General features: G+C 50.7%; 1 protein-coding gene and 1 non-coding gene across 4 annotated transcripts; one reads left to right on the top strand and one right to left on the bottom strand.

The window, feature by feature from the left end:
• The first annotated feature begins 280 nt into the window (after nt 1-280).
• Notch4 (notch receptor 4) lies at nt 281-21,431 on the top strand. Of its 3 annotated transcripts, none has more exons than XM_027921889.2 (30): nt 281-513; nt 1,293-1,374; nt 1,554-1,849; nt 2,465-2,812; nt 2,916-3,038; nt 3,149-3,385; nt 3,493-3,648; nt 4,008-4,202; nt 5,697-5,810; nt 6,635-6,748; nt 6,832-6,954; nt 7,862-8,021; nt 8,616-8,761; nt 9,034-9,186; nt 9,387-9,504; nt 9,729-9,816; nt 10,170-10,323; nt 11,433-11,617; nt 13,900-14,152; nt 14,377-14,489; nt 15,346-15,869; nt 16,409-16,792; nt 16,899-17,074; nt 17,548-17,764; nt 17,957-18,038; nt 18,126-18,255; nt 18,738-19,033; nt 19,251-19,398; nt 19,896-19,993; nt 20,180-21,431. In XM_027921889.2, exons 1-30 carry the CDS (start codon nt 441-443, stop codon nt 20,891-20,893), a joined length of 6,000 nt encoding a protein of 1,999 aa, XP_027777690.2. In that variant the 5' UTR covers nt 281-440; the 3' UTR covers nt 20,894-21,431. The 3 variants fall into 3 exon arrangements, with proteins under 3 accessions (XP_027777690.2, XP_027777692.2, XP_071469605.1); XM_027921891.2 differs by having other exon boundaries at nt 17,957-18,029; XM_071613504.1 differs by having other exon boundaries at nt 19,896-20,003; nt 20,180-20,393.
• Trnaa-ugc (transfer RNA alanine (anticodon UGC)) lies at nt 14,852-14,924 on the bottom strand. The gene has a single exon. It is a non-coding gene; the product is annotated as a tRNA-Ala (tRNA).
• Nucleotides 21,432-23,147: the final 1,716 nt, after the last annotated feature.

Here is a 23,147-nt window from a genome sequence, read left to right on the forward strand (position 1 = left end):
CCAGATCCTTCCCCTCTGGAGGCTCAGGGGTAGCCACCTTGCAATTCTCTTCTCTAGAAAGGAGAAACCAGATTCACAAACAGAAGAACTGAGACTACCCACCACCAGGGGCCTCAGAAACCAAGCCAGTTCTCCCCTCCTATCTTCACCTGCCATTCATTCATACCGTCCTACTTCTCCCACTTCCCCAGGGGTTGTCAGGGACAGAAGGCCCCTCCTTCATCCCCCTCAATGTTCCTCCAACCCCCCCACACCACCATTCACTAGGGTGTCCAGGACATTGTGTGACTCAGGAAACAGCTCAGACATTAGGCTTGCAGCAGGCTGAAGAGGACAAGGAAAGGGCAGTGTGAGCCAAGGAGGTGGCCCTGCCACAGTGAGGGCTCTGAAAGTCCCTGCCTGAAAAGGGAGAGGAGATCTGGGCTTGGGGATGCTCTGGAATGCAGCCCCCTTCCCTGCTGCTGCTTCTGCTGCTGCCGCCACCACCGTGTTTCCTAGTTGTCATGGCCAGAGGTGAGTTATGGGGTGGGAGAGGAGGGGAAGTCCATTTTCCCTTAAGAGGATGTCCAGTGGGGTGGGAGAAATAGAGCTGACCCCCAGGTTTTGAAGGGACACTAGATAGAAGAGATTTTCCCAAAAAATGCAGACAGCCTGTAGGGAGAGCCAACCGCCACAGAAGCTGCTCCAACCCAGGCTTTGGGCTGGGTGCCAGTAGGGACTGTTGGGGGGATGGGTGAGAGGGCGCCCATCCCCAGGGAAACCCAGTTAGCCCTGGAGCTAAGTTAAGTGTACTCTTATAACCACGTTGAGAAGGGCAGATCGACCACCTGCTAGGGGGGAAGATGAGAGGCGATCAGGAGGTGGAGATGTGGAAGGTCATGGGTCCACCATGTCCCTTTCCTGTCCAGCTGTCCCCACCCCCCGGAAGGCTTGATTCTGGGCCCTTCCTGGCCTTCCTGGAGGAAATCCCTTCAATGTCTCAGCCATTCACCTCCTGGGGCCCCCTTGCCCCCCTTCTGTTCCCTGTTGTCTTGCTTCCTAGGGATGGAGTCCAGGGCTGGACTTGGAAGGCTAGAGAGTAAACAGGAAAGGGGGGTGTTAGGGAGTAGTAACTGAGAGGCCTGGGATGGAAGGAACTGAGGCATGGGACCACACGTGGACTGGAACAGGGTATGATGGTAGTTTAGAGCATGCATGGGGGCTTGCTTTGAACAGGTCTCTTAGGAGCACCTGGAGGAGGAAGTGAGACACAAGCTCCATGGCTCCATCTCATTCTCCCTTTCCATCCATAGGGCTGCTGTGCGGAAGTTTTCCAGAACCCTGTGCCAATGGAGGCACCTGCCTGACCCTGCCTCAGGGGCAAGAGACCTGCCTGTGAGTGTACCTTGTGGGACTAGAAGACTAGAAAGAAATGGGGAGGGAGAGTGAGGGAAGAAAGGAGAATGAGGGGAAGTGAAGGAGATGAAGGGAAACAAATAAGGCAAGGGAGAAGGGTGGGAGAGAAGGGAAAGAGGGGCCAGTGATGTGAGTTTTCCTCTCTCCCTCCCACCCAGGTGTGCCCCTGGCTTCCTGGGCAAGACATGCAAGTTTCCTGACCCCTGCCAAGATGCTCAGCTCTGCCAGAATGGGGGCAGCTGCCAAACCCTGCTTCCCACCTCACCAGGCTCCTCTAGCTCCCCCTCTCCATTGCCCCCCAGCTTCTTCTGCAACTGCCCCACTGGCTTCACTGGTAAAAGGTGCCAGGTCCGCCTCCAAGACCCCTGTCTTCCCTCCTTCTGTTCCAAAAGGGGCCGCTGCCACATCCAGGCTTCAGGCCGCCCACAGTGCACCTGCATGCCTGGATGGACAGGTAAGCTCTGGTGGGAGTAGAGTGGAGAGGACAGGCAACAGCAGTGGGCTAGGAAAGATGTGGGCTGGGAAAGATGGAACTGGACACCATCACCACTGTTGCATATGCTGTAAAGTGAGTTTCCTTGTCATTATCCAGGTCAGAGTTGCCAGGTCCAGATTAGGAAATCAGATCAGAGAGGCAAAGCAACTCATCCAAGAGCATACAACCAGTTTTGTGGCACAAAAAGATACCAATCTGAATCTCTTACCTGTAGAAGCTGGGTGCTTTTCACCTCCTCCAAGAAGGTCATCACTGTAGGGACCCCATCATTGCTACTTGGACTTTTGGCTAAGATCAGGTGTTATAGGACCCCAGGTCCCAGTTTTTCCCGGGTAAGGCCAATTTGCAATATCCATTTTCAGTTTAGAAAATAAGGTTGCTCCAGATATAATCCTACCAAGGCATGGCAAAACTAAGGCAGGGGTGATGGAACAGGGTAAAGTGAGCACAGAAATAAAGGGAGGAAAATTCAAATATTCAATCCACAGGTTATCTGCAGGGAGATCAGAGTCATCTCAGATGGGCTGGAATTTGTGCAATGCTAGAAAGAGCTCCCTCTACCCTCTATTGCAGGTGAGCAGTGCCAGCTTCGGGACTTCTGCTCAGCCAACCCCTGCATCAATGGAGGCGTATGTCTGGCCACATACCCCCAGATCCAGTGCCGCTGCCCACCTGGCTTTGAGGGTCATGCCTGCCAACATGATGTCAATGAGTGCTTCCAGGACCCTGGACTCTGCCCTAAAGGCACCTCCTGCCATAATACCCTGGGCTCCTACCAATGTCTCTGCCCTGCAGGGCGGGAAGGTCCACACTGTGAGCTCCGAACAGGACCCTGCCCCCTGGCAGGCTGTTCAAATGGGGGCACCTGCCAGCTGGTGCCAGGGGGAGACACCACCTTTCACTTCTGCCTCTGCCCGCCAGGTGTGTCCTCATAGGTGCTTTTCTGTAGCCTCCTCCCCTTTCTGGGAAGGGAGGATTGCCTCTTTTGGGTTCCTTCACCTGGCTAATCCCATGACTCTATCAGGCTTCACAGGCCTAGACTGCGAGGTGAATCCAGATGACTGTATTGAGCACCACTGTCAGAATGGGGGCATTTGCCAGGACGGACTGGGCACCTACACCTGCCTCTGCCCAGAGACTTGGACAGGTGAGTTGTTTAAGCCAAGTTAATGGCACCAGTGGCCCAGTCAGCCTGTGGCTTCCCTTCCTCACAGGGCTCCCAGCTCTAGACCTTGTTCCTTTCCTACCTCCCTACAGGCTGGGATTGCTCTGAAGATGTGGATGAATGTGAGGTTCACAGTCCCCCTCACTGCAAAAATGGGGGTACCTGCCAGAACTTGCCTGGCAGCTTTCATTGTGTATGTGTGAGTGGCTGGGGAGGCACAGGCTGTGAAGAGAACCTGGATGACTGTGTTGCTGCTACCTGTGCTCCTGGATCCACCTGCATTGACCACGTGGGCTTCTTTTCCTGCCTCTGCCCACCTGGGCGCACAGGTATGAGGACTGAGGGGTCAGGGAAGAGTGAGGTAAAGGTGGAGGCTGAGAAGAACTGGGGGTCTCTTGGGAGGTCAATCAACCTTGCCCCCATCTGGCCCCTCCAGGCCTCCTATGCCACCTGGAAGATATGTGTCTGAGCCAGCCATGCCATGGGGAAGCCCAGTGCAGCACCAACCCCCTGACGGGCTCCACACTCTGCCTGTGCCAACCTGGCTACTCAGGGCCCACCTGCCACCAAGACCTGGATGAGTGTCAGATGGGTGAGGCACCCCACAGCAGAGCCTCTCTGAGCCCAGACAGGCCTCCGCACTGAACAGAGAAAAGGGGAAGTTGTTTCTTAAATTAAAAAAAGAAAGAAAGAAAGAAAAAAGGAAATATCTCTTTTTCTTTGGGTTGGTCCTGATGTGACATCTCTTCCCTACATGGCCCTCTCCCCAATGCTTAGCCCTCCAGGCCTCATAGATTGTCCTCTTGGTCCTTCTCTATCCTAAAAATACAAGCCCTTTCCCCAGTTGGTCTTGCAGCCTCAAATGGGCCCTCACACCTCTCCTGACAGTTTGGCCTCTTTGCCCTTCCCATCCCTGGCCCCTGTGAACTCTCAGCTCTTCTCTCCTCCCAGCCCAGCAAGGTCCCAGTCCCTGTGAACATGGTGGTTCCTGCCTCAACACCCCTGGCTCCTTCAACTGCCTCTGTCCACCTGGCTACACAGGCTCCCGCTGTGAGGCTGATCATAATGAGTGCCTGTCCCAGCCCTGCCACCCAGGCAGCACCTGCCTGGACCTCCTTGCCACCTTCCACTGCCTCTGCCCACCAGGTATGGCTTAATGGGGACTTGGGTGGGGGAGAAACAACTAAGCTGAACCCACTGGGAATTGCCCCTAGAGAACAAGGATAGCATCAGTCCAACGGGCGTCACTTACTACAGGATGTTTCTCCTCTCCCTCCCCACAAGTGAAAACGGAGACACCTATGGACCCTAGGAAAAGAGCTGCCACAGATAGTAGTCAGGTTGTACACTGCTCAACTCTGGGGGAGAGGGGCTGCCATTCCTTTCATGGTAATCAGAGACAGCACAACACATGGCCCACTGTACACTGTGGCCAAATAAGGGAGGATAGTTAATAAACTTTCCATGGTGAAGCCTCTGCTCATACTTACCTACAATGCTCTCCCTAATCACTCCAACTCTCCCATCCAGAGATAAAGAGTAAATCCTTAAAATTCCAAAAAGATCTGTGTGCTTGAATTTGATGCAGTAGGAAAGAAACACGGCAAGGGTGCAGGCACTTCCAGGCTAGTTTTACCAGGGAAAAGTCATTTGAAGAAAGAGAACTACAGAGCCAATACAGAGAGCTGGATGAAACCAGAAAAATAATAGCTGACTTTGTGCCAGTACTGTCTCTTACATGTATTATCTTATCTACTCTTTACACTAAACCTATGCAGTTGGCATTGTTACTATATCCATTTTATAAATGAAGAAACCAAGACATATAAAACGTTCAAGTGGTTTGTCCAAGGTCATGCAGTTAGTAAGTGGCAGAGCCAAGATTTAAACCCAGAGTTTCAACATTAACCACTACACTACACTACCATTCTAAGGTGAGCAATATCCAAGGTTTATGGCTCAGACCACACATAGATAAGTATACAAAAGTAAAGAAAACTGTCCAGTTTCTTTAGTCTTATATACTTATCTATGTGTGGACAAGGTTGTAGACGTGAAGGAGGGTTGGAGGCACGCTCCCTAAGCAAGAAAAGGAAGGTAATGAGGTCCTTGTTCAAGATGAGACCATGGACATGAGGATGACCCCAAAGCAATGGGATAAATATGAGAGTAACACAGCTTCCCAAATGCCCTTCACATTCCCCCACATTGGGATTCCTGTTCACTTTAGCATGAAGACCTGCCATGAACAAGAGGAGTAAATCATGCTCCAGGCAGACACCCGCTTGCCTAATTTGTACATCAAAGACCTCCAGGTTAAGCAGCCTGCCTGGGTGGGCCCCACGCTGCCTTACCCGGAGATGGCCCCAAGAGGCACTTCTAGGATGCCCTCTTACAGCTCTCAACAGGAGCCCTCTTGCTTCCTGAGCTTTCACACCTGAAGGAGGCAGCACTGCACACCACAGCAGAGCTCAGGGTTCATCTACCCAACCCATCGGCAGACAGCAGAGAGAGGGGAGGCCTGATGGGGACACACAGCAAGTTGCATGTGTGCTGGCTCTAGAACCCAGGTCTCCCAAGGAGAAGGGGGCAGGGCCAGCCTGGCAGAGCCCCACCCTCACCATGCTCCTCTGTTCTCAGGTTTAGAAGGGCTACTCTGTGAGGTGGAGACCAATGAGTGTGCCTCAGCTCCTTGCCTGAACCAAGCTGACTGTCACGACCTGCGCAATGGCTTCCTGTGTGTCTGCCAGCCTGGTGCGTGCAGATTCCAATCCAGCCATCCTCACCCTGCAGTGTTGGAACCACCAGAGTTCTGTCCTCTGGAAGTTCTCTCTAGCCTGGTCAAAGAGTTCCCCATTTCTCCAACTCCTCTGCTCCTCAAACTCTCTTCTGCTACATCCCAGATCTTTCCTTACTTACACACCCACCCTCATCTCTGACCTTCCAAATCACCCATATATCCCTCCTTTGCAGTCCTCCTGCATAGTCCTCTATGGACTCTGCATGTCAAGGGTCCCAGGCTGGTCTTGGCATTGCCTGCCCTGGACACAGGGAAAGCTGCCCCAGGTCTTTCTTTTCCAGCTTCCTGGAACATCCCTCTGGTACCCTGCTATGAAAATAATTACATTTATTGACTATTTACTCCAGGACAGGCACTTGACTTTGTGCTTTGGAGGCATTATGTCATTTAATCTTTTCAATGGCAACATAAGGTAGGCTCCTCTTTATTTATTTTTCCAGTGCTGGGGATCAAAGCCAGTATCTCACGCACTCACACATGCTAGGCAAGCACTGTGCCACTGAAGCTACACCCCCAGTCTAGGTTCCATTTTTTGCTCCTTTTACAGAGGAGGAAACTGGGAGCTTAGAAAGTTTAAGTAGCTTGCCCAAAGTCACACAGCTGGTAGGTGGCTGAGCTTCACGTTTTCTGCACCATCCTTCTGTTGATCCATGCCCAACTACCCAGGTGTCTTCTCTGGGAAGACCTACAGGTTCACCTTTCCTGGCAAGAAAGAGCTAAGCTGTGTCTTCCTCAATGACCTTGGCCTTCTCTCCCCATCTACTCCCTTCCCCACTAGGATTCACTGGCACCCAGTGTGAGGAAGACATCGATGAATGCAGAAGCTCTCCCTGTGCCAATGGTGGGCAGTGCCAGGACCAGCCTGGAGCCTTCCATTGCAAGTGTCTCCCAGGTAAACTGGGGCCCAAACACGGGAGGAAAGGGTGGCAGGGGGCAGAAGTCTCTGCAGTCCCTGATTCTCCTCCTCTGCCATAGGCTTTGAAGGGCCACAGTGTGAGACAGAGGTGGACGAGTGTCTGAGTAGCCCATGCCCCAGTGGAGCCAGCTGCCTTGATCTCCCAGGAGCCTTCTTTTGCCTGTGCCCCTCTGGCTTCACAGGTCAGCAGGGAAGTTGTTAGAGAATAATTGAGTCCATTTGGCATGGGACAGTAGTCATTGGTGGGTGTTTGAGAGTCAGGATGTGAAACAGATAAGAATGGCACCCCTTAAAGTAACTCAGGGCAAAACCTTCACAACTGTGGATGTTATTAAAGAGCCACATTTATCCCAACATGAATGGGTATAATTAGGGCTCAGGAGCAGAGATTGGGCTCAAAGGGGAGCCATTCACTTTTTTATATAGCAAGTCTTTATTAACACTGGGGATGTGACTCAGTGGTAAAGTACTGGCATGAATGAGTCCCTGGGTTCAATCCCCAGCACCATACAAATAAATAAACAAATGCTTACTATGCCAGTCGTAGAAGCAAGTTTGAGTAAGAAGTTGCTATCCTCAAGTGGTTTTAAGTCTAATGCATAGACCAACAAGTCTCCTGTTGGTATGGCCCAATGGCCCTGAGAGAGGAGAACCCACTAACCCAGACTAAAGGTGAGAACTCTTCATGGAGTTCAGAGCAGAAAAGGGCCTGCATGGAGGAGATGATGGATAGGCTGAATTTTGAGAAATGAGCAGGAGTTTGTCAAAATAGAATGCCAGATAATGTGTTTTAGTTGGAAATCACTGTGTTTGTAAAAGCACAGGGGAAAGAAAAGCACCTTTCATTTAAGGAACTGCATGAGATCCAGAGCTTAGAGTGCAACAGGGCAAAGATGAGAAACACAGCAGTTGTAGGAAGGTCATGTCACACCAGATCCCATATGACAGGAAGTTAGTATCCTGAAGGTAACGGGAAGTCATTGAAGGACAGGTCTATGGGGAGTGAGTTAGTCATACATAAGTAGCCTTTGGTCCCCTCAAGGGCATAAAAAGGTTTTGTTTTCTATCTGACTCATATCCCCACCCCAGGCCAGCTCTGTGAGGTTCCTCTGTGTGCCCCCAACCTGTGCCAGCCTGAAAAAAAATGCCAGGATCAGGAAAACAAGATCCACTGCCTCTGCCCCAGTGGAAGCCTTGGCTGTGCCCCTGCTGAGGACAACTGCACCTGCCACCATGGGCATTGCCAGAGGTAACATCTTCCAGGCCCTCCATTTGCCCCTTTTCTGGTCCTCCTTAGCTATGGTAGGAGAAAAAGCAAGTAAGGAACATGTCTGTGGGAAATGACCAACGGCGACTATGAAGGAGATGACCAAGTTCTTAGGGCAAGTCGATAGGAGGACTCGTTATCCAAGGAGGGGAGAGCTCGTATATGATAAGGGAAACAGAGGATTAAGGCATCAGAGCAGAAAAGGGAGCATAATGCCCAGCATCAGTTCATCATTCACTAGACAAGTATCTATTGAATATCTACTGTGTGGACACCATTCCAGACACTGGGAAATAGCACAGAGCCAAAGAGACAAAGTGATGACTCTCATGGAGCTTTCATTTCTGTCTGGCAGAAAGACAACGAACAAGTTATAGAAGAAATAAAGATAGAGAAATAAAATGTGTGATGCAGGATCAGGAAGGTGAAAGGGCAATGTTAGGAGGAAAGTCACTGAAGAAAAAGGCCAGAGTCTCAGGGACAAAAAAGAGGGGGTCATAAGGGCCTGGCCCACAGGAAAAGGAAAAGGATACACCAGAAGTAAAGAAAAATACTCCCCTTTCTCTTTATGGCCAGATCTTCATGTGTGTGTGATGTGGGCTGGACAGGGCCAGAGTGTGAGGCAGAGCTGGGGGCCTGCATCTCCACACCATGTGCCCATGGGGGGACCTGCTATCCCCAGCCCTCTGGCTACAACTGCACCTGCCCCACAGGCTACACAGGTGAGACTGTCTCTAAACCATATACACCTGGGCTAGTCACACCCTAAGTCAAGGGAAATGTATGTGGCCAAAGGCTCTGTGTATTAGTCACCACCAAGGAAAACTGGTCATGGGTTGCAGGGGACACAGATGATGTGTGGGAGGTGATAAGAAAAGGGGCTGAACAGGGGGGAATAATAGAGTTGGGGTAAGGAAGGGAGGGCAAAAGGAAGAGGAGGAAGATGGAGAGAGAGAAAGGATTCCCACTCTCAGATCCCACCTCTTTCCCTCAGGGCCCACCTGTAGTGAGGAGGTGACAGCTTGTCACTCAGAGCCCTGTCTCAATGGTGGCTCCTGTAGTCCCAGCCCTGGAGGTTACTCCTGCATCTGCCTTCCAAGCCACACAGGGCCCCACTGCCAAACCATCATTGACCACTGCGTGTCTGGTAAGTGCTCACCATGTCCGGCACTGAAGCACAGGGGGATGAAAGAATCGGGCAGGGTTCTTCCATATTCAGAAGAAAAAAAAATTAACTGGAAGCTGTTGTTTTAGTGGGGGAAAGGTATGTCCTGTGAGCGGTGTGACTGAGGTCACAGGCCAGGTTACAGGCAAGGAACCCAATCCCTCACAGCCTCCTCTCTCCAGCCCCGTGCCTCAATGGGGGTACCTGTGTGAACAGGACTGGCACCTTCTCCTGCCTCTGTGCTGTGGGCTTCCAGGGTCCACACTGTGAGGGAAGGATCCACTCCAGCTGTGCAGACAGGTGAGCAGAGCACTAAGGCCCCCAGAGGAAGGGAAGGAGCCCCTCAGCCTTCCCGCCCTTTCCCTTCCCTCCCCCTGGAACTCCAGGCTATCTCTGCTGCACACTCTTCCTTCTGCCTCCCCTTCTGGTCAGCCATCACCCCAGTAGTTGCCTCCCCATCACACACTCCCTCCCCCTTTTTCCCAGACCTCCTTCCTACCTTGCCCTATCTCTGTCTTGTACAGCCCCTGTAGGAACAGGGCAACCTGCCAAGATGGCCCTCAGGGCCCCCGCTGCCTCTGCCCTCCTGGATACACAGGAGAAAGCTGCCAGGTGAGGTGCAATGAGCCAGGTGTGCAGAGGAGGGAGGGGCCTGGAGAGCTCTAGTAAGAATGGTCTCAAGAACTAAAAGGTGGGCAGCAGGGAAGCTCATGAAGAAAGGTCTAGGAGTGGAAGTCTCATTTGAGGTTTGTGTAGCCTGAAGAAGGGAGGAAAGAGCGAATGGAGTTATGACCCTCAGGGGCCATTCTGGAATATGGGTATAGAAGGTTAAACCAGGGAGGGTTACCTGGTCCAGGCCACTCATGAGAGAGTCTTAGAGGGAGGGATTCTGAGGAGCTGGAATTGGCAGAGGCCCATCTCCAGGCCTGGGAACCTGATGCCTCATGATCCCTCCCAACCCTCAGACTCTGATGGACTTATGTGCCCAGAAGCCCTGTCCACACAATGCCCATTGCCTCCAGAGTGGGCCCTCCTTCCAGTGCCTGTGCCTCCAGGGATGGACCGGGCCTCTCTGCAACATTCCACAGTCCTCCTGCCAGAAGGCTGCGCTGAGCCAAGGTACCAACACAAGGCCCAACTGGGGAGCAGATGAAGAAAAACAAGTGTCCTTCTTCACCCCTTTCCTAAGAGCAGCCACACAGCTTTTGGCCAAAACAACCACCTGAGAGTCAAAACAACATAAACTAACTATAGTTATTTTTTTTAACATTTGTAGTTGTAGATGGACACAATACCTTCATTTTATTTATTTATTTACTTATTTACTTATTTATTTTTGTAGTGCTGAGGATTGAACTCAGTGCCTCGCACATGCTAGGCAAGTGCTCTACTTCTGAGCCACAACCCCAGCCCCCAACTATAGTTATTGATTCTACAGTTTAACACCCAGGAAGCCTAAAACAACCCAACTCCTGTCACCACATTCAGCACAACACCAATCACCCCAGTAAAGTAGACTCCAGCTTAACACAACCACCAGGGACATAACTCCTGGTGGAGCAACTCAACATTGTTACGGTTGTAACTCACCTTGAGTGGACTACATTTAACCCAACTACATCAACACACTTCACCCCACCCCTGTGAGGTTACACCAACCCTCTTGTAAAAGAATACTCTACCTTCAAATAAGGTTCAACATGAGAAGAGCTCAGGGAAGAGCTTAGCGCTTAGGTTGATGGGAATCACGGTGAGAAAAATCAAAATTGATGCAAAATCCAGGGGACAAACTTGGGACAGTAGTAAAGCCTCATGTCACCAGCCTGAAGTTTCTCTTGAGTTCATTTTTTTAAAAACTTCATTTTATTTGTGGTGCTGAGAAATCAAACTAAGACCTTGTACATGCTAAGCAAGTGCTCTACCACTGAGCTGTATGTCCAGCCTTCCCTTGTGCGCTCTCTTGCTTATGGCTCAAGACAATAGTCACCTTACAACACTGATAAGCTTAAGAAATCTTTCCCATATTCTGGCAGAAAAGATAGGCAGAGAAACCTGATGTTCTACCCTCTTCAGTGTCAGGAGTTACTTTTTCCTTGTGCCCACGGGGGTTTCCACCCAAGAACATTAGTGGCTCCCAAGTTAAAGGCCTCTCTGCTAGAGATCTGGGATCCTGAAAACCCTTCCAGCCCACTTAGCTTCACTTCTCCCTGTTTGTCTTTCTCCCTCAGACATAGAAGTCTCTGCCCTGTGCCATAATGGAGGCCTTTGCATTGACAGAGGCCCCTCCTATTTCTGCCACTGCCCCCCTGGATTCCAAGGCAGTTTATGCCAGGATAACATGAACCCCTGTGAATCCCGGCCTTGTCAGAATGGGGCCACCTGTGTGGCCCAGCCCAATGGCTATCTCTGCCAGGTAAGAGGTGTAGAGAAAAGAAGGGAGAGAAGATAACTCTCCTTTCTGGAGATGGGAAACAGGACATGGCTGGAGATATGGAAAACAGTAATAATGGGAAGGATAACATGGTGTACCCAATTCTCCTCCCTTTCCTTTACCCCACACATCCAGCTAACCACCAAGTCAGGCCATTCTACCTCCTAAATATTTCTCCACTCTATCCTTTCCCCTTCACCCTTCATCCCACTGCTTTAGTACAGGCGTTTGTTGCATTCCACCTGAATACCCATGTCAGCCTCCATATCTATCCTTCCACTGGTTCAGTCTTTACCCCACAACCAGGGGATCACTGCAGATATTAAGTTGACCTGTCACTCCTCTGTTGAACATCCTTCAGGGGGCTGCCCACATCTTTATAAAGTTCAAGGCTCTGCCTGATACAGCACTGCCTGCCCCTCAGTCCTCATTTGTCACCTTCTCCACTCTCCACTTCCCTACTTCATTCTAGCAATGTAAACTTTACACACCCCATACTGATTCTTGCTTCTCAGCTTTTTTGTTTGTTTGTTTGTTTTTTAATCTGTACTAGGGATTGAACCAAGGAGCACTCTACCATTGAGCTACATCCACAGTCTTTTTTTTTATTTTGAGACAGGGTCCTGTTAACCTGATGAGGCTGGCTTTAAACTTGCAATCCTTCTCATTTGGCTTCCCCAAGTTGCTAGTATTACAGGCGAGCATCAGTCTCAGTTTTTTTCCCTGCCATTGCCTCTGCCTGGAATGGCCTTCCCCACCTCTCTTCCACTGGATGGGGACCAGGAAGCACCTTCCTTAGGAAGATATCTCTAAGTCCTCTCTCAGATGGGTGAAGGCTTCTCCTTGGTGGTTTTTGTCACTATACCAGGAAAAGCAAAGCTGGGATTTAAATCTGGGCAGCCTGATTCTGTGCTCAGACCACAACTTTTAACAGAAGGCACAAGATGGATCCCCTTTACTTCATCTTTTTTTTTTTTTTTTTTTTTTTTTTTTTTTTTTTGGTACTGGGGACTAAATCCAGGGGCTTTTACCCCTGAGCTACTCCCCCAGCCCTTTTGAGACAGGGTCACACTAAGCTGCTTAGGGCCTCCCTAAGTTGCTGCAGAGACCCAGACAGTCCTCACCTGTGAGATAGCCTAGTCCCCTTGTCTATCCCCTGCCTCCAAGTGCTATCCCAGAGAGAAGCCCCAGGATCCCTTTGTGCTGGGCCAACTTCCAGGAGTGAGTTAGGAGGTAGGAAGTGACTGAAGCAATATCTACTCTACTCTCATCCCCACCAAACTCGTGATCCTCCTGCCTCAGCCTCCCAAGTCGCTGGGATTACAGGCGTGTACCACTATTCCTGGATCCTTTACTTCACTTTTAAATTTTAGTTTTAACCTTTTTATTATGAACGTTTTCAAATATATACAAACTCAGTGTGCTTGACTGAAAGCAGTGAACTTCTGTGCACTCATTTCTATTTCATGTCCTACTTCCTGAAACTCCCCCTTCCAGAAGTTTCCAAAACATTTAACTTGTTCCTACCAACCTTCTGGCCACTGCTCAGTTTCTTTGTAAATTTTTTATCAACTCTCCAAAGGCTTCTTGTACTCCATTCTTGCATGCTCTCTTTCCTCCTGCAAGAACCCAGCATGTGGTACAGAATCATCAATGACATTCTCTCATTAGCAGAGAGACATGAAGCAACCAGAAAAAATGATTATGGAGTAATAGACTTGAACTTCAGGTCTGCTATCTTCAGCCATATGACTTGCACAAGTCACTTTACCTTTGTGGGACTCAGTTTCCTTTTCTGTGAAGTGAGGATCATGTGAGATAATCTATATAAAGGGTTTTAGGAGGTTTTTCTGAGGTTATGTATATAAAGCATGTAATAAATACTAGTTACCTCTCCCCTCTGATTGACTGATAGCTTCATAGAAACAGGAATGAGCTCTAATTTTGCCTGTATTCCTAGTACCTAAAACAGAGCCTGGCAGAAGGTGGGCATCCAATACAAGTTTATGAAGTAATGAAGTATGAGACAATCTGGAGGGTGTATTGGTAGGGGAAAGGGTTTGTTTGGGACTAGGGGAGGGTTAAGCTGTGTGTTACTGAACAATAATGTATCATGTGGCATTGAGATAGAATGCTCAAGCTACATGTGTCAGCGATGGATGGTGAGTTGAGTGAAGTTGTTGGGCTGGAAAGTGGGGGGCTGAACAGACTGCTTTGAGCTGGGCTCATCCACTGGTTACATCTCTGATCCTTCATCCCTGTAGTGTGCCCCAGGCTACAATGGACAGAACTGTTCAAAGGAAATTGATGCTTGTCAGTCCCAACCCTGTCACAACCATGGAACCTGCACCCCCATACTTGGAGGCTTCAACTGTGCCTGCCCTCCAGGTTTTGTGGGTCTGCGCTGTGAGGGGGATGTGGATGAGTGTCTAGACAAGCCTTGTCACCCAACAGGCACCGCGGCCTGCCACTCTCTAGCCAATGCCTTCTACTGCCAGTGTCTACCTGGACATACAGGTGAGGCCTTGGTGTGTATGTGGTGGGGGGGTGAAGACATCTAAGCAGACCACGGAGACCTAGACAGTCCTCACCTATGAGACAGCCTAGTCCCCTTGTCTATCCCCTGCCTCCATGTGCTATCCCAGAGAAGATGCTCCAGGATCCCTTTGTGCTGGGCCAACTTTCAGGAGTGAGGAGGTAGGCAGTGACTGAAGCAATATCAAGTCTCGTCCCCATCACAGGCCAGTGGTGTGAGGTGGAGATAGACCCCTGCCAGAGCCAGCCCTGCTCCCATGGAGGATCCTGTGAGGTCACCGCAGGACCACCCCGGGGTTTCACCTGCCACTGTCCCCAGGTAAAAGACCACAAAGCTGCCTTCTCTATTGCCTTCTATACTGATAAAAGGTGAGAATGCCTGAGCTGGAATCCTAGAGGGGAGCATAGGAGATCATCAAAGTGTGACTTATTGGAAGGAGCCATCTTAAATTCCCAGCAGTAAGTGGCTCTCAGAAGCAGTCAGGGGAAAGGAGTCAGGGAAAAGGTAGGATCATGAAGGGAATGTTCAGAAACCATAGGCATTGCCTAAGATCAAAAGCTCCTGGATAAGTTACTTTAACTCTGTGTGTGGATCCCTGATGCATGGGATTGGATTAATAGTAAGCCATGGTTCATGATACACTCATCATTGGTTTGTGCCTAATCCTTTTTCCCCCTCCTCGGAGGTACTGGGGATCGAACCCACGGCCTTGTGCATGCAAGGCAAGCACTCTACCAACTGAGCTATATTCCCAGCCCCTGTACCTGACCTTTTATTTTAGTGTTTTAACAATATTACATCCATGAACCTAACCCCAAAAGTTCAATATTAATAACTTACTTCTACTTATGTTCCCTTCCTTGGAGAAAGAGGAAGGCATATGATCCTGTCTCCAAAAGGATGAGCATAAGAATATAATAGAATTCAATTCTATTAAGAATTTATTAAGACTTTGTAGTCTTTCAGGACTTTTATTATAATGGCAAAGTTCATCCATTTTTGCAACAATGTCCTGTCATTGCATGAAATTATCATGCAACATGGTTCCAAATCCATAAAATGATGAACTTGATGAGAGTCTAGGACCCTCTCTGCACTAATCTAACCCAGAGTTTTATTGGGGGAGTGGGAATAATAATATAAGGTCCTTCCCCAATGTCTTCCCCCTATACAGGGTTTTGAAGGCCCCACCTGCAGCCACAGAGTTCCTTCCTGCGGCATCTATCACTGTCACCATGGAGGCCTGTGTCTGCCCTCCCCTAAGCCAGGATTCCCACCCCGCTGTGCCTGCCTCAATGGCTTTGAGGGTCCTGACTGCCTGACTCCACCAGCTCCTCAGGGCTGTGGCCCCCCCTCCCCATGCCTACACAATGGCAGCTGCTCAGAGACCCCTGGGTTGGGGGGCCCAGGCTTTCGATGCTCCTGCCCTCCTGACTCTCCGGGGCCCAGATGTCAGAGGCCCGGAGCAAAAGGGTGTGAAGGCAGAAGTGGAGATGGGGCCTGTGACACTGGCTGCAGTGGCCCAGGAGGAAACTGGGATGGTGGGGACTGCTCCCTGGGGGTCCCAGACCCCTGGAAAGGCTGCCCCTCCCATTCCCGGTGCTGGCTTCTCTTCCGGGATGGACAGTGCCACCCACAGTGTGACTCAGAAGAATGTCTGTTTGATGGCTACGACTGCGAGCCCCCTCCATCCTGCACGTGAGCCTAGAGCCCACTGTGGCTGGGGTATAAGGGGATGAGAGAGTGAGACATAGATGTCTGAGTTACAGGGTGACCATAGTCTCAGGCTCCAGGGAATTTCCACCCTAATAACCATTGCTAAGTAGGGCTTGAAGACTCTAGACTCCAACCTAGAATAATGGGATGGCATCAACACTTTATGTGGGACACAACCTCTTTCTAGGCTCCTCTCTAGTCCTTTCTAGTTCTGGGGCTTGGTCCTCAAGCTTGCCTTCTTAATTCATGTTGCCATGGAATCTCTCTCTAGCAACCAGCATCCCTGAGGGAAAAGGGCTCTCCTTCAGGGAAAAGGGCTCTCCTTCAGGGAAAAAGAGCTTGGGAGAGCAAGGAAAGGATGGTCTCAGGAGAGGATGTCAGGGTGTTTGGGCCACCATCCAGGGATGCACAGCTACCCCCACTTAGCAACCAAAGGGCTATGGAATGTCAGGAATTTCCTCTGGGGAAAGAGGGGTGTCAGGTTTTAGGGGGTCCTCAGTTCCCCTCTTCTCACCCTACAGTCCAGCCTATGACCAGTACTGCCGGGACCACTTCCACAATGGGCACTGTGAGAAAGGCTGCAACACCGCAGAATGTGGCTGGGATGGGGGCGACTGCAGACCTGAAGATGGGGACTTGGAGTGGGGGCCCTCCCTGGCCCTGCTGGTGGTGCTGAGCCCAACTGCCCTGGACCAGCAGCTACTTGCTCTGGCCCGCGTGCTGTCCCTGACTCTGAGGGTGGGGCTCTGGGTGAGGAAGGATAGTAATGGCAGAGACATGGTGTTCCCCTATCCTGGGGCCCGGGCAGAAGAAGAGCTAAGAGGAATCCATGACCCCTCACATGCAGAGGAAGCAGACCCTGATATGCAGCTCCTAGGCAAGGAGAAGGACTCCCTCAGTGCTGGGTAAGAAGTGGATGGAGGGAAGTCCAGATACTAGTTTGTTTTCCCATGGGGCAGAGGGTTGGGAGCCAAGTTACTGACACACGTCTCTAACATGCCTCCCCTACAGGTTTGTGGTGGTGATGGGTGTAGATTTGTCCCACTGTGGCCCTGACCATCCAGCATCCCGTTGTCCCTGGGACTCAGGACTCCTGCTTCGCTTCCTTGCAGCAATGGCTGCAGTGGGAGCCCTAGAGCCCCTGCTGCCTGCACCCCTGCTGGCTGCCCACCCTCACACAGGCTCTGGTAGGTGACACCCGCCACTTCTCCTGACCTTTGTGCTCATGTCAGTAATACGCAAGAGATAAAACAAAACAGGATAGCTGAAACCAAAAATATTTTGTGGGAACTTGCCCTCCTTTTAACAACTCTTTACCTGGTTCTCCTCACAGCCTATTGGTTCTGTAAGTACTTTCTAACCTCTGACATAGCCCTCCAAGAAACCTCAGGTTCTAATTTAACTTCTTTACTAGATGTGGGTACCCAGTCATCTTTGTATTAAATAGTTCGTAGTATATGAAAGAATAACAACTGTTATATCATGCTTACTATGTGTGTTGCTCTAGCATTTTACTGTTAACTCATTTAACCCCAAGAGGCAGGTATTATGTCCATTTCACAGATGAGGAAACTGGGGCAGAGAAATATTGTTGTACTTGCCCATGAGTAGAACTAGTCCCACCAGGAATGACCTCCTTGTCACTGTATCTCTCCACTAGCACCCACCAAACAGCTTCCCTGGACCTTGCTGTGCTCGCCAGTTGCTGGGGTGCTTCTCCTGGCCCTGGGGGCTCTTCTTGTCCTTCAGCTCATCCGACGTCGACGCCGAGAGCATGGGGCCCTCTGGCTGCCTCCTGGCTTCACTCGAAGGCCTAGAACTCAGCAGACTCCCCGAAGACGCAGGCCCCCACTGGGCGAGGACAGCATTGGCCTCAAGTGAGAATGAGGAGGAACTCAGGCTCAGGAAGGGGAATCTGTCCGTGAAGATATTTATGGTCAAAGCAATAAGAAATGCTATTGCAAAAGTTGAAAACAGAGAAAGATGAGGGGCAGGAAGGCTGCTGGAAATCTTGGAGACTCTTATTGGTCCTAACTTGTGTAACCTGTACCCAACTCACTTCCTTCCAGGGAACTGAAGCCAGAGGCAGAAGTGGAAGAGGATGGAGTGGTGATGTGCTCAGGCCCTGAGGAGGAAGAAGAGGTGAACCAGGTGAAAGGGCTAGGGCAGAAATAGTATGGAGTTGATAGAATAAAGAACAAGTCAATGGCCTTCACTGATTCTTGCTTTTGCCCCAAGGCTGAAGAAATGGCCCCACCCTCCAAGTGCCAACTGTGGCCACTGAGTGGTGGCTGTAGGGAGCTCCCTCAGGTGGCCATGCTGACTCCTCCTCAGGAATCAGAGATTGATGTGAATGCCTGTGGACCAGGTATGAACCAACCCAGACCAAGAAAATGAAAAAATGCTTTTTAATCCTTTTAAAAGCAGAAAAGTCCTTTAGTGTCAGAACTGGAGGAACTAATGTTGGAATGAGTGCCTTAGAATAGTGATTCTCAAAGTATGGTCCTCAAAATGCAGCATCACCTTGGAATTTGTTAGAAATGCAAATTATCAGGATCCACTACAAAGCTATTGACTCTGAAATTGAGATATTGAGCAATATGTGTTTTAACAAGCCTTCTAGGGGAGTCTGATTCAGACTCAAGTTTGAGAATCACTGCCCTAGAATGTTAAGAGAATTAAGGCCTTCTTATTTTTATAGGTGAGGAAACTGAAGCTCAAAGTAGGAAAGTCATTTAAACACAAAATCAAAAGCCAGAGCCTAGCTTCCTCATATCTCTTCTTGTGATTCTCCCTAAGATCCTCCTCCTGTGTCCTTTTGATGGACCCATTACTCATTCTCACCCACAGATGGGGTTACACCCCTGATGTCTGCAGTCTGCTGTGGGAGAGTGGAGTCCAGGACCTTTCAGGGAGCATGGTTGGGAAGTCCTGAGCCCTGGGAACTTCTGCTGGATGGAGGGGCCTGTCCCCAGGCTCACACAGTGGGCACTGGGGAGACCCCTCTGCACCTAGCTGCCCGTTTCTCCAGACCAACTGCTGCCCGCCGCCTCCTTGAGGCTGGAGCCAACCCCAACCAGCCAGACCAGGCAGGGCGTACTCCACTTCATGCTGCTGTAGCTGCTGATGCACGGGAGGTCTGCCAGGTAAGCATACACTGGGGTCCTCAAAGGGAAAAGGGTGATCTTACAAGTTACACTGGGTAGAAGCATTCTCTAGTGTTTGACATAAGAAATTGATGTAAGATTGAGGACCTGAAACAAGGAAGATGGTTGTATATGGATTGGTAAAAGGGTTAAAAGTCTGAGGGACCTGAGTTAACAGTCCAGAGTACCCCAGAGGTCACAGCTTCTGTCCTTACAGCTCCTACTGGGCAGCAGACAGACTGCAGTGGACGCATGTACAGAGGACGGGACCACACCCTTGATGCTGGCGGCCAGGCTGGCGGTGGAAGACCTAGTTGAAGAACTGATTGCAGCCCAAGCAGATGTCGGAGCCAGAGATAAATGGGGTGTGGAAGGGCGGGGGTGATGTCATGCCATAGAGTTAAGCAGACTGGGGCGTAATATGAGGTGCAAAATATAGGGGCAGCAGAGAAGGGCTGCAGCAGTTGGAGGGCATACCCCTGCCCCTCCATCTGGTGGTAAAACTGCTGCTGTACGGTGACAGTACGGAGTAGCTGAGTTTCTCCCATAATTCTCAAACACACACACACACACACACACACACCGTCCAAACCCACGGGAAACTGGGATAAGGGAGAATGTCTGTGGGGAGGAGAGGGAGGTCTCCCGGTCCCACCGACCCCAGAACAATACCCATTGTCCCTCCAGTGCGCCAGTGACGTCACAAAGGCAACGCTTCCTGCTGGCTGGCGGTCGCCAGGGGAACGCTTCCCGCCTTTGAGGGGCTTAGAAGCCCTCCCCCCAAGGCTAGAATCCGTGGGAAACAGGAACCCAGGCTCCTGGTCCCCAGCTGCTGCGTTAACACCCTCCCCTTGTCCTCTAGGAAAAACTGCACTGCACTGGGCTGCTGCTGTAAACAACGCCCGAGCCGCCCGCTCCCTTCTACAAGCTGGAGCCGATAAAGATGCCCAGGACAGCAGGGTCAGAACGGGTATCTGGCTGCCCATATTTTAAAAAGAGGAAAGGACCAGTGATTTGGAAAGCACGGGAACCCCAGAAAACCTGAAGCGGGAGGGGCCAGTAACCAAGCCGTTGGAGCCTGGTAGGACTTGTTCTGTGGGCGTGGCCTTCCCTGACCTCACCCCCTGGCTGTTTCTTTCCGGACAGGAGCAGACGCCGCTGTTCCTGGCTGCCCGGGAAGGAGCGATGGAGGTAGCCCAGCTTCTGCTGGGACTCGGGGCTGCCCGAGGGCTGCGGGACCAGGCTGGGCTAGCGCCCAGCGACATCGCACGCCAGCGTAACCACTGGGATCTGCTGACGCTACTGGAAGGGGCGGGACCACCAGAGGCACGTCACAAAGCGACGCCGAGCCGCGAGACTGGGGCCTTCCCGCGCGCGCGGACCGCGTCAGGAAGCGTGCCTGCGCATGGAGGCGGCGCCGTCCCGCGCTGCCGGACGCTGTCAGCCGGAGCGGGCCCGCGTGGAGGCGGAGCTTGCCTGCAATCTCGGACTTTGTCCGTAGACTTGGCCGCGCGCGGGGCCAGGGCCTATCCTCATTGCCGGAGCCTGTCGGGAGGAGGAGCAGGAGGGGGCCCGCCGTCCCGCAGCCGTAGATTTTCTGCAGGCATGCGTGGGTCTCGGCCCAACCCTGCAATAGTTCGGGGAAAATCAGGAGTTGTGGCCGCCCGCGGGGGCAGGACAGTAGCGGATGATTGGCCCTGTGATTGGGTAACCCTGGAGACCTGCGGCCCCTCCCCCAATATTCCGATCCCGCCTCCTTGCCTCACTCCTTCCCCAGAGCGGGGATCCCCTCAAGTTGTCTGGGGTCTCCCAGTTGAGCAAGTCATTCCCTTAAACTCCGAAGGAGAGGGTCAGAAATAGAAGGATAGTAAGGAGAGGGGAATCCTAAAAATGATTAAATGACTGGGTGTCTGGAAGGCCTGCCAGACTTTAAAATTAAGGCCCAAAAGTAGAGGGGGTAGTTTCCCTCCCAAAATGAGTGAATGCCCACCTCAACAGGCATGGTATTCCACGTAGAGAAGCTGAAGCACTAAAGATTTAGGATGCTGGGATGAGGCAGGCCCAGGTCATCCTCTAGAAAATAAACATGAGAGGCTACAAGAGGACAAAGTTCATGGAGAGAACTACCCCTAAACCAGAACTAGGAACTGCGGGCAGATGTTCCGCGTTCCCCCACCCCCACGCTGTGGTCAACAAATAGCTAAAACTTATAGAGCACCTACTGTGTGCCAGGCACTGTGTGGATGCTGAAAGGTAGCTAGTCCAGCTGATGACTCCTTGCTCGCCCTGACCCCATCAAAGAAACTCCATGCAGGGATGAAGCGCCTCCCTTCTAGTCACTGCCATCTCTAGTGAACCCCAAATCTCACTAGTAATAAAGCTGATTTAAAGCATTAAATTTTTTTGTGATGGGTTGTGGAGTGGAATGGGAAATAATGGAGCTTCTGCATAGTGTTGGGGATTTAGTGCCCCAGGCTCAACATTTGGATCGGAACTTTAAATACAGTTTAAGAGCAAGAGTAAGTACAGTCCCATGTTCATTTTGGATGTAATCTGAAAGCAAGAATTTCTAGTAGCCCAAGGAGAATACATACATACTAGGCCATGTACACCCCCTGTCCCTCACCAAGTGCATTTAGTTATACCTGCTTAGGAGATTCCTAAGGCCTCAAGTAGAGGAAGATGGAGAGAGAACATCTTAAAGGAACCAACCACCTTTCAGCAACATGATTACACCTCGTTGATACTGATAAGCCTGAGATGTGGAGGCCTGAGAAATTTTAAAAACTAATAATTACCATTTATTGAACATTCACTATGGGTCAAGTGCTGTATCACAATCTTCACATCAATATATAAGGTAGGTGCTATGAAAGCCCCATTTTACTCTCAAAATCTGAGGCACAAAAGATTTTGTTTATCCACAATTGCAAGGTATTAAGTGGCATATCCAGATCTCTTTATCACATTTCATGGTCCCATCCACTCAGCTGTGGCCAGGTAGCCATTTAAAGATCCCAAAGGTCTACCCTGTTCCCTCCTCGATATCATCCAGTCCAACATCAATCGAAGGCCAAGCCAGGAAAGTTGTCCTCTCTCCATTTCTAGATCCCTCATTCATGACCTAACATTTTCTCCTGCCCCTTATCTGCATTAAGCTGCAAATTGCCAGAATGAAACCTGTTTCTATTTTTCTCACATTTGATGCACTTTTAGGGGAGGGGGCGAGGGGTGAGGGTACCAAGGATTGAACCCAGGGGCACTTAACCACTGAACCATACACCCAGCCCTTTATTTATTTGAGACAGGGTCTTGCTAAGTTGCTTAGGGCCTCACTGAGTTGCTGAGGCTGGCCTCAAACTTGTGATCCTCCTGCCTTGCTAGGATTATAGGCATGAGCCACTGCACCCTTAACCCTTAAGAGCTAAACATCTAGTGGGCAGGAATAATTATTCAATCCTAAATTCTTTTAAAAAATATTTTTAGTTGTAGATGGACACAATATCTTTAGTTTTTTATGTGGTGCTGGGTATCGAACCTCACAAATACTAGGCAAGTGCTCTACCACTGAGCTACAATCCCAGCCCTCAGCCCATAATTCTTGAGTAACTATTGCATGTGGGAACCAGTACTAGGGATACATGTGTACACACACACACACACACACACACACACACACTGCTCTGAGTGCTCTGCTTTCCACTGGAACCATGTGCCTCCTAATCCCAATAAGTCTGAGGGGAGTTGGGAAGGGCCAAATCCTAGGTCTGTTTTAGGAAGGAAAAGGACCTGGTTTGGGGGAGGGGGATCCTGAAGAGTGAAACCACACTTCCTGTATAGCTAGTTCCTGTGTTGACAGAAAGAGCTGGGGGGGGGGGGCAGTGAAGGGAGCTAAATTGGGGGTTGGGAGGCTACTGAGGCTCTGGAGAGAAGACCAAAGTCTCCCTCTCCACCCCAGAAACGTCTCCACTCCTGCAGCTGGAGGAGTTGTTCCCAGTCTTTATGCTCCCCTGGGGAGAGGGGTCAAACAAACTGTTTGGGTGGGAAAAGAGAATGGAGGAAGTTGACATGGATGGGCGGGGCCGTGGGGGGGGCTGACCAGGAACCCAGCTTC

This window comes from Marmota flaviventris, chromosome 6 (assembly GCF_047511675.1).
Source record: "Marmota flaviventris isolate mMarFla1 chromosome 6, mMarFla1.hap1, whole genome shotgun sequence".
NCBI classification, from domain to species: Eukaryota; Metazoa; Chordata; class Mammalia; order Rodentia; family Sciuridae; genus Marmota; species Marmota flaviventris.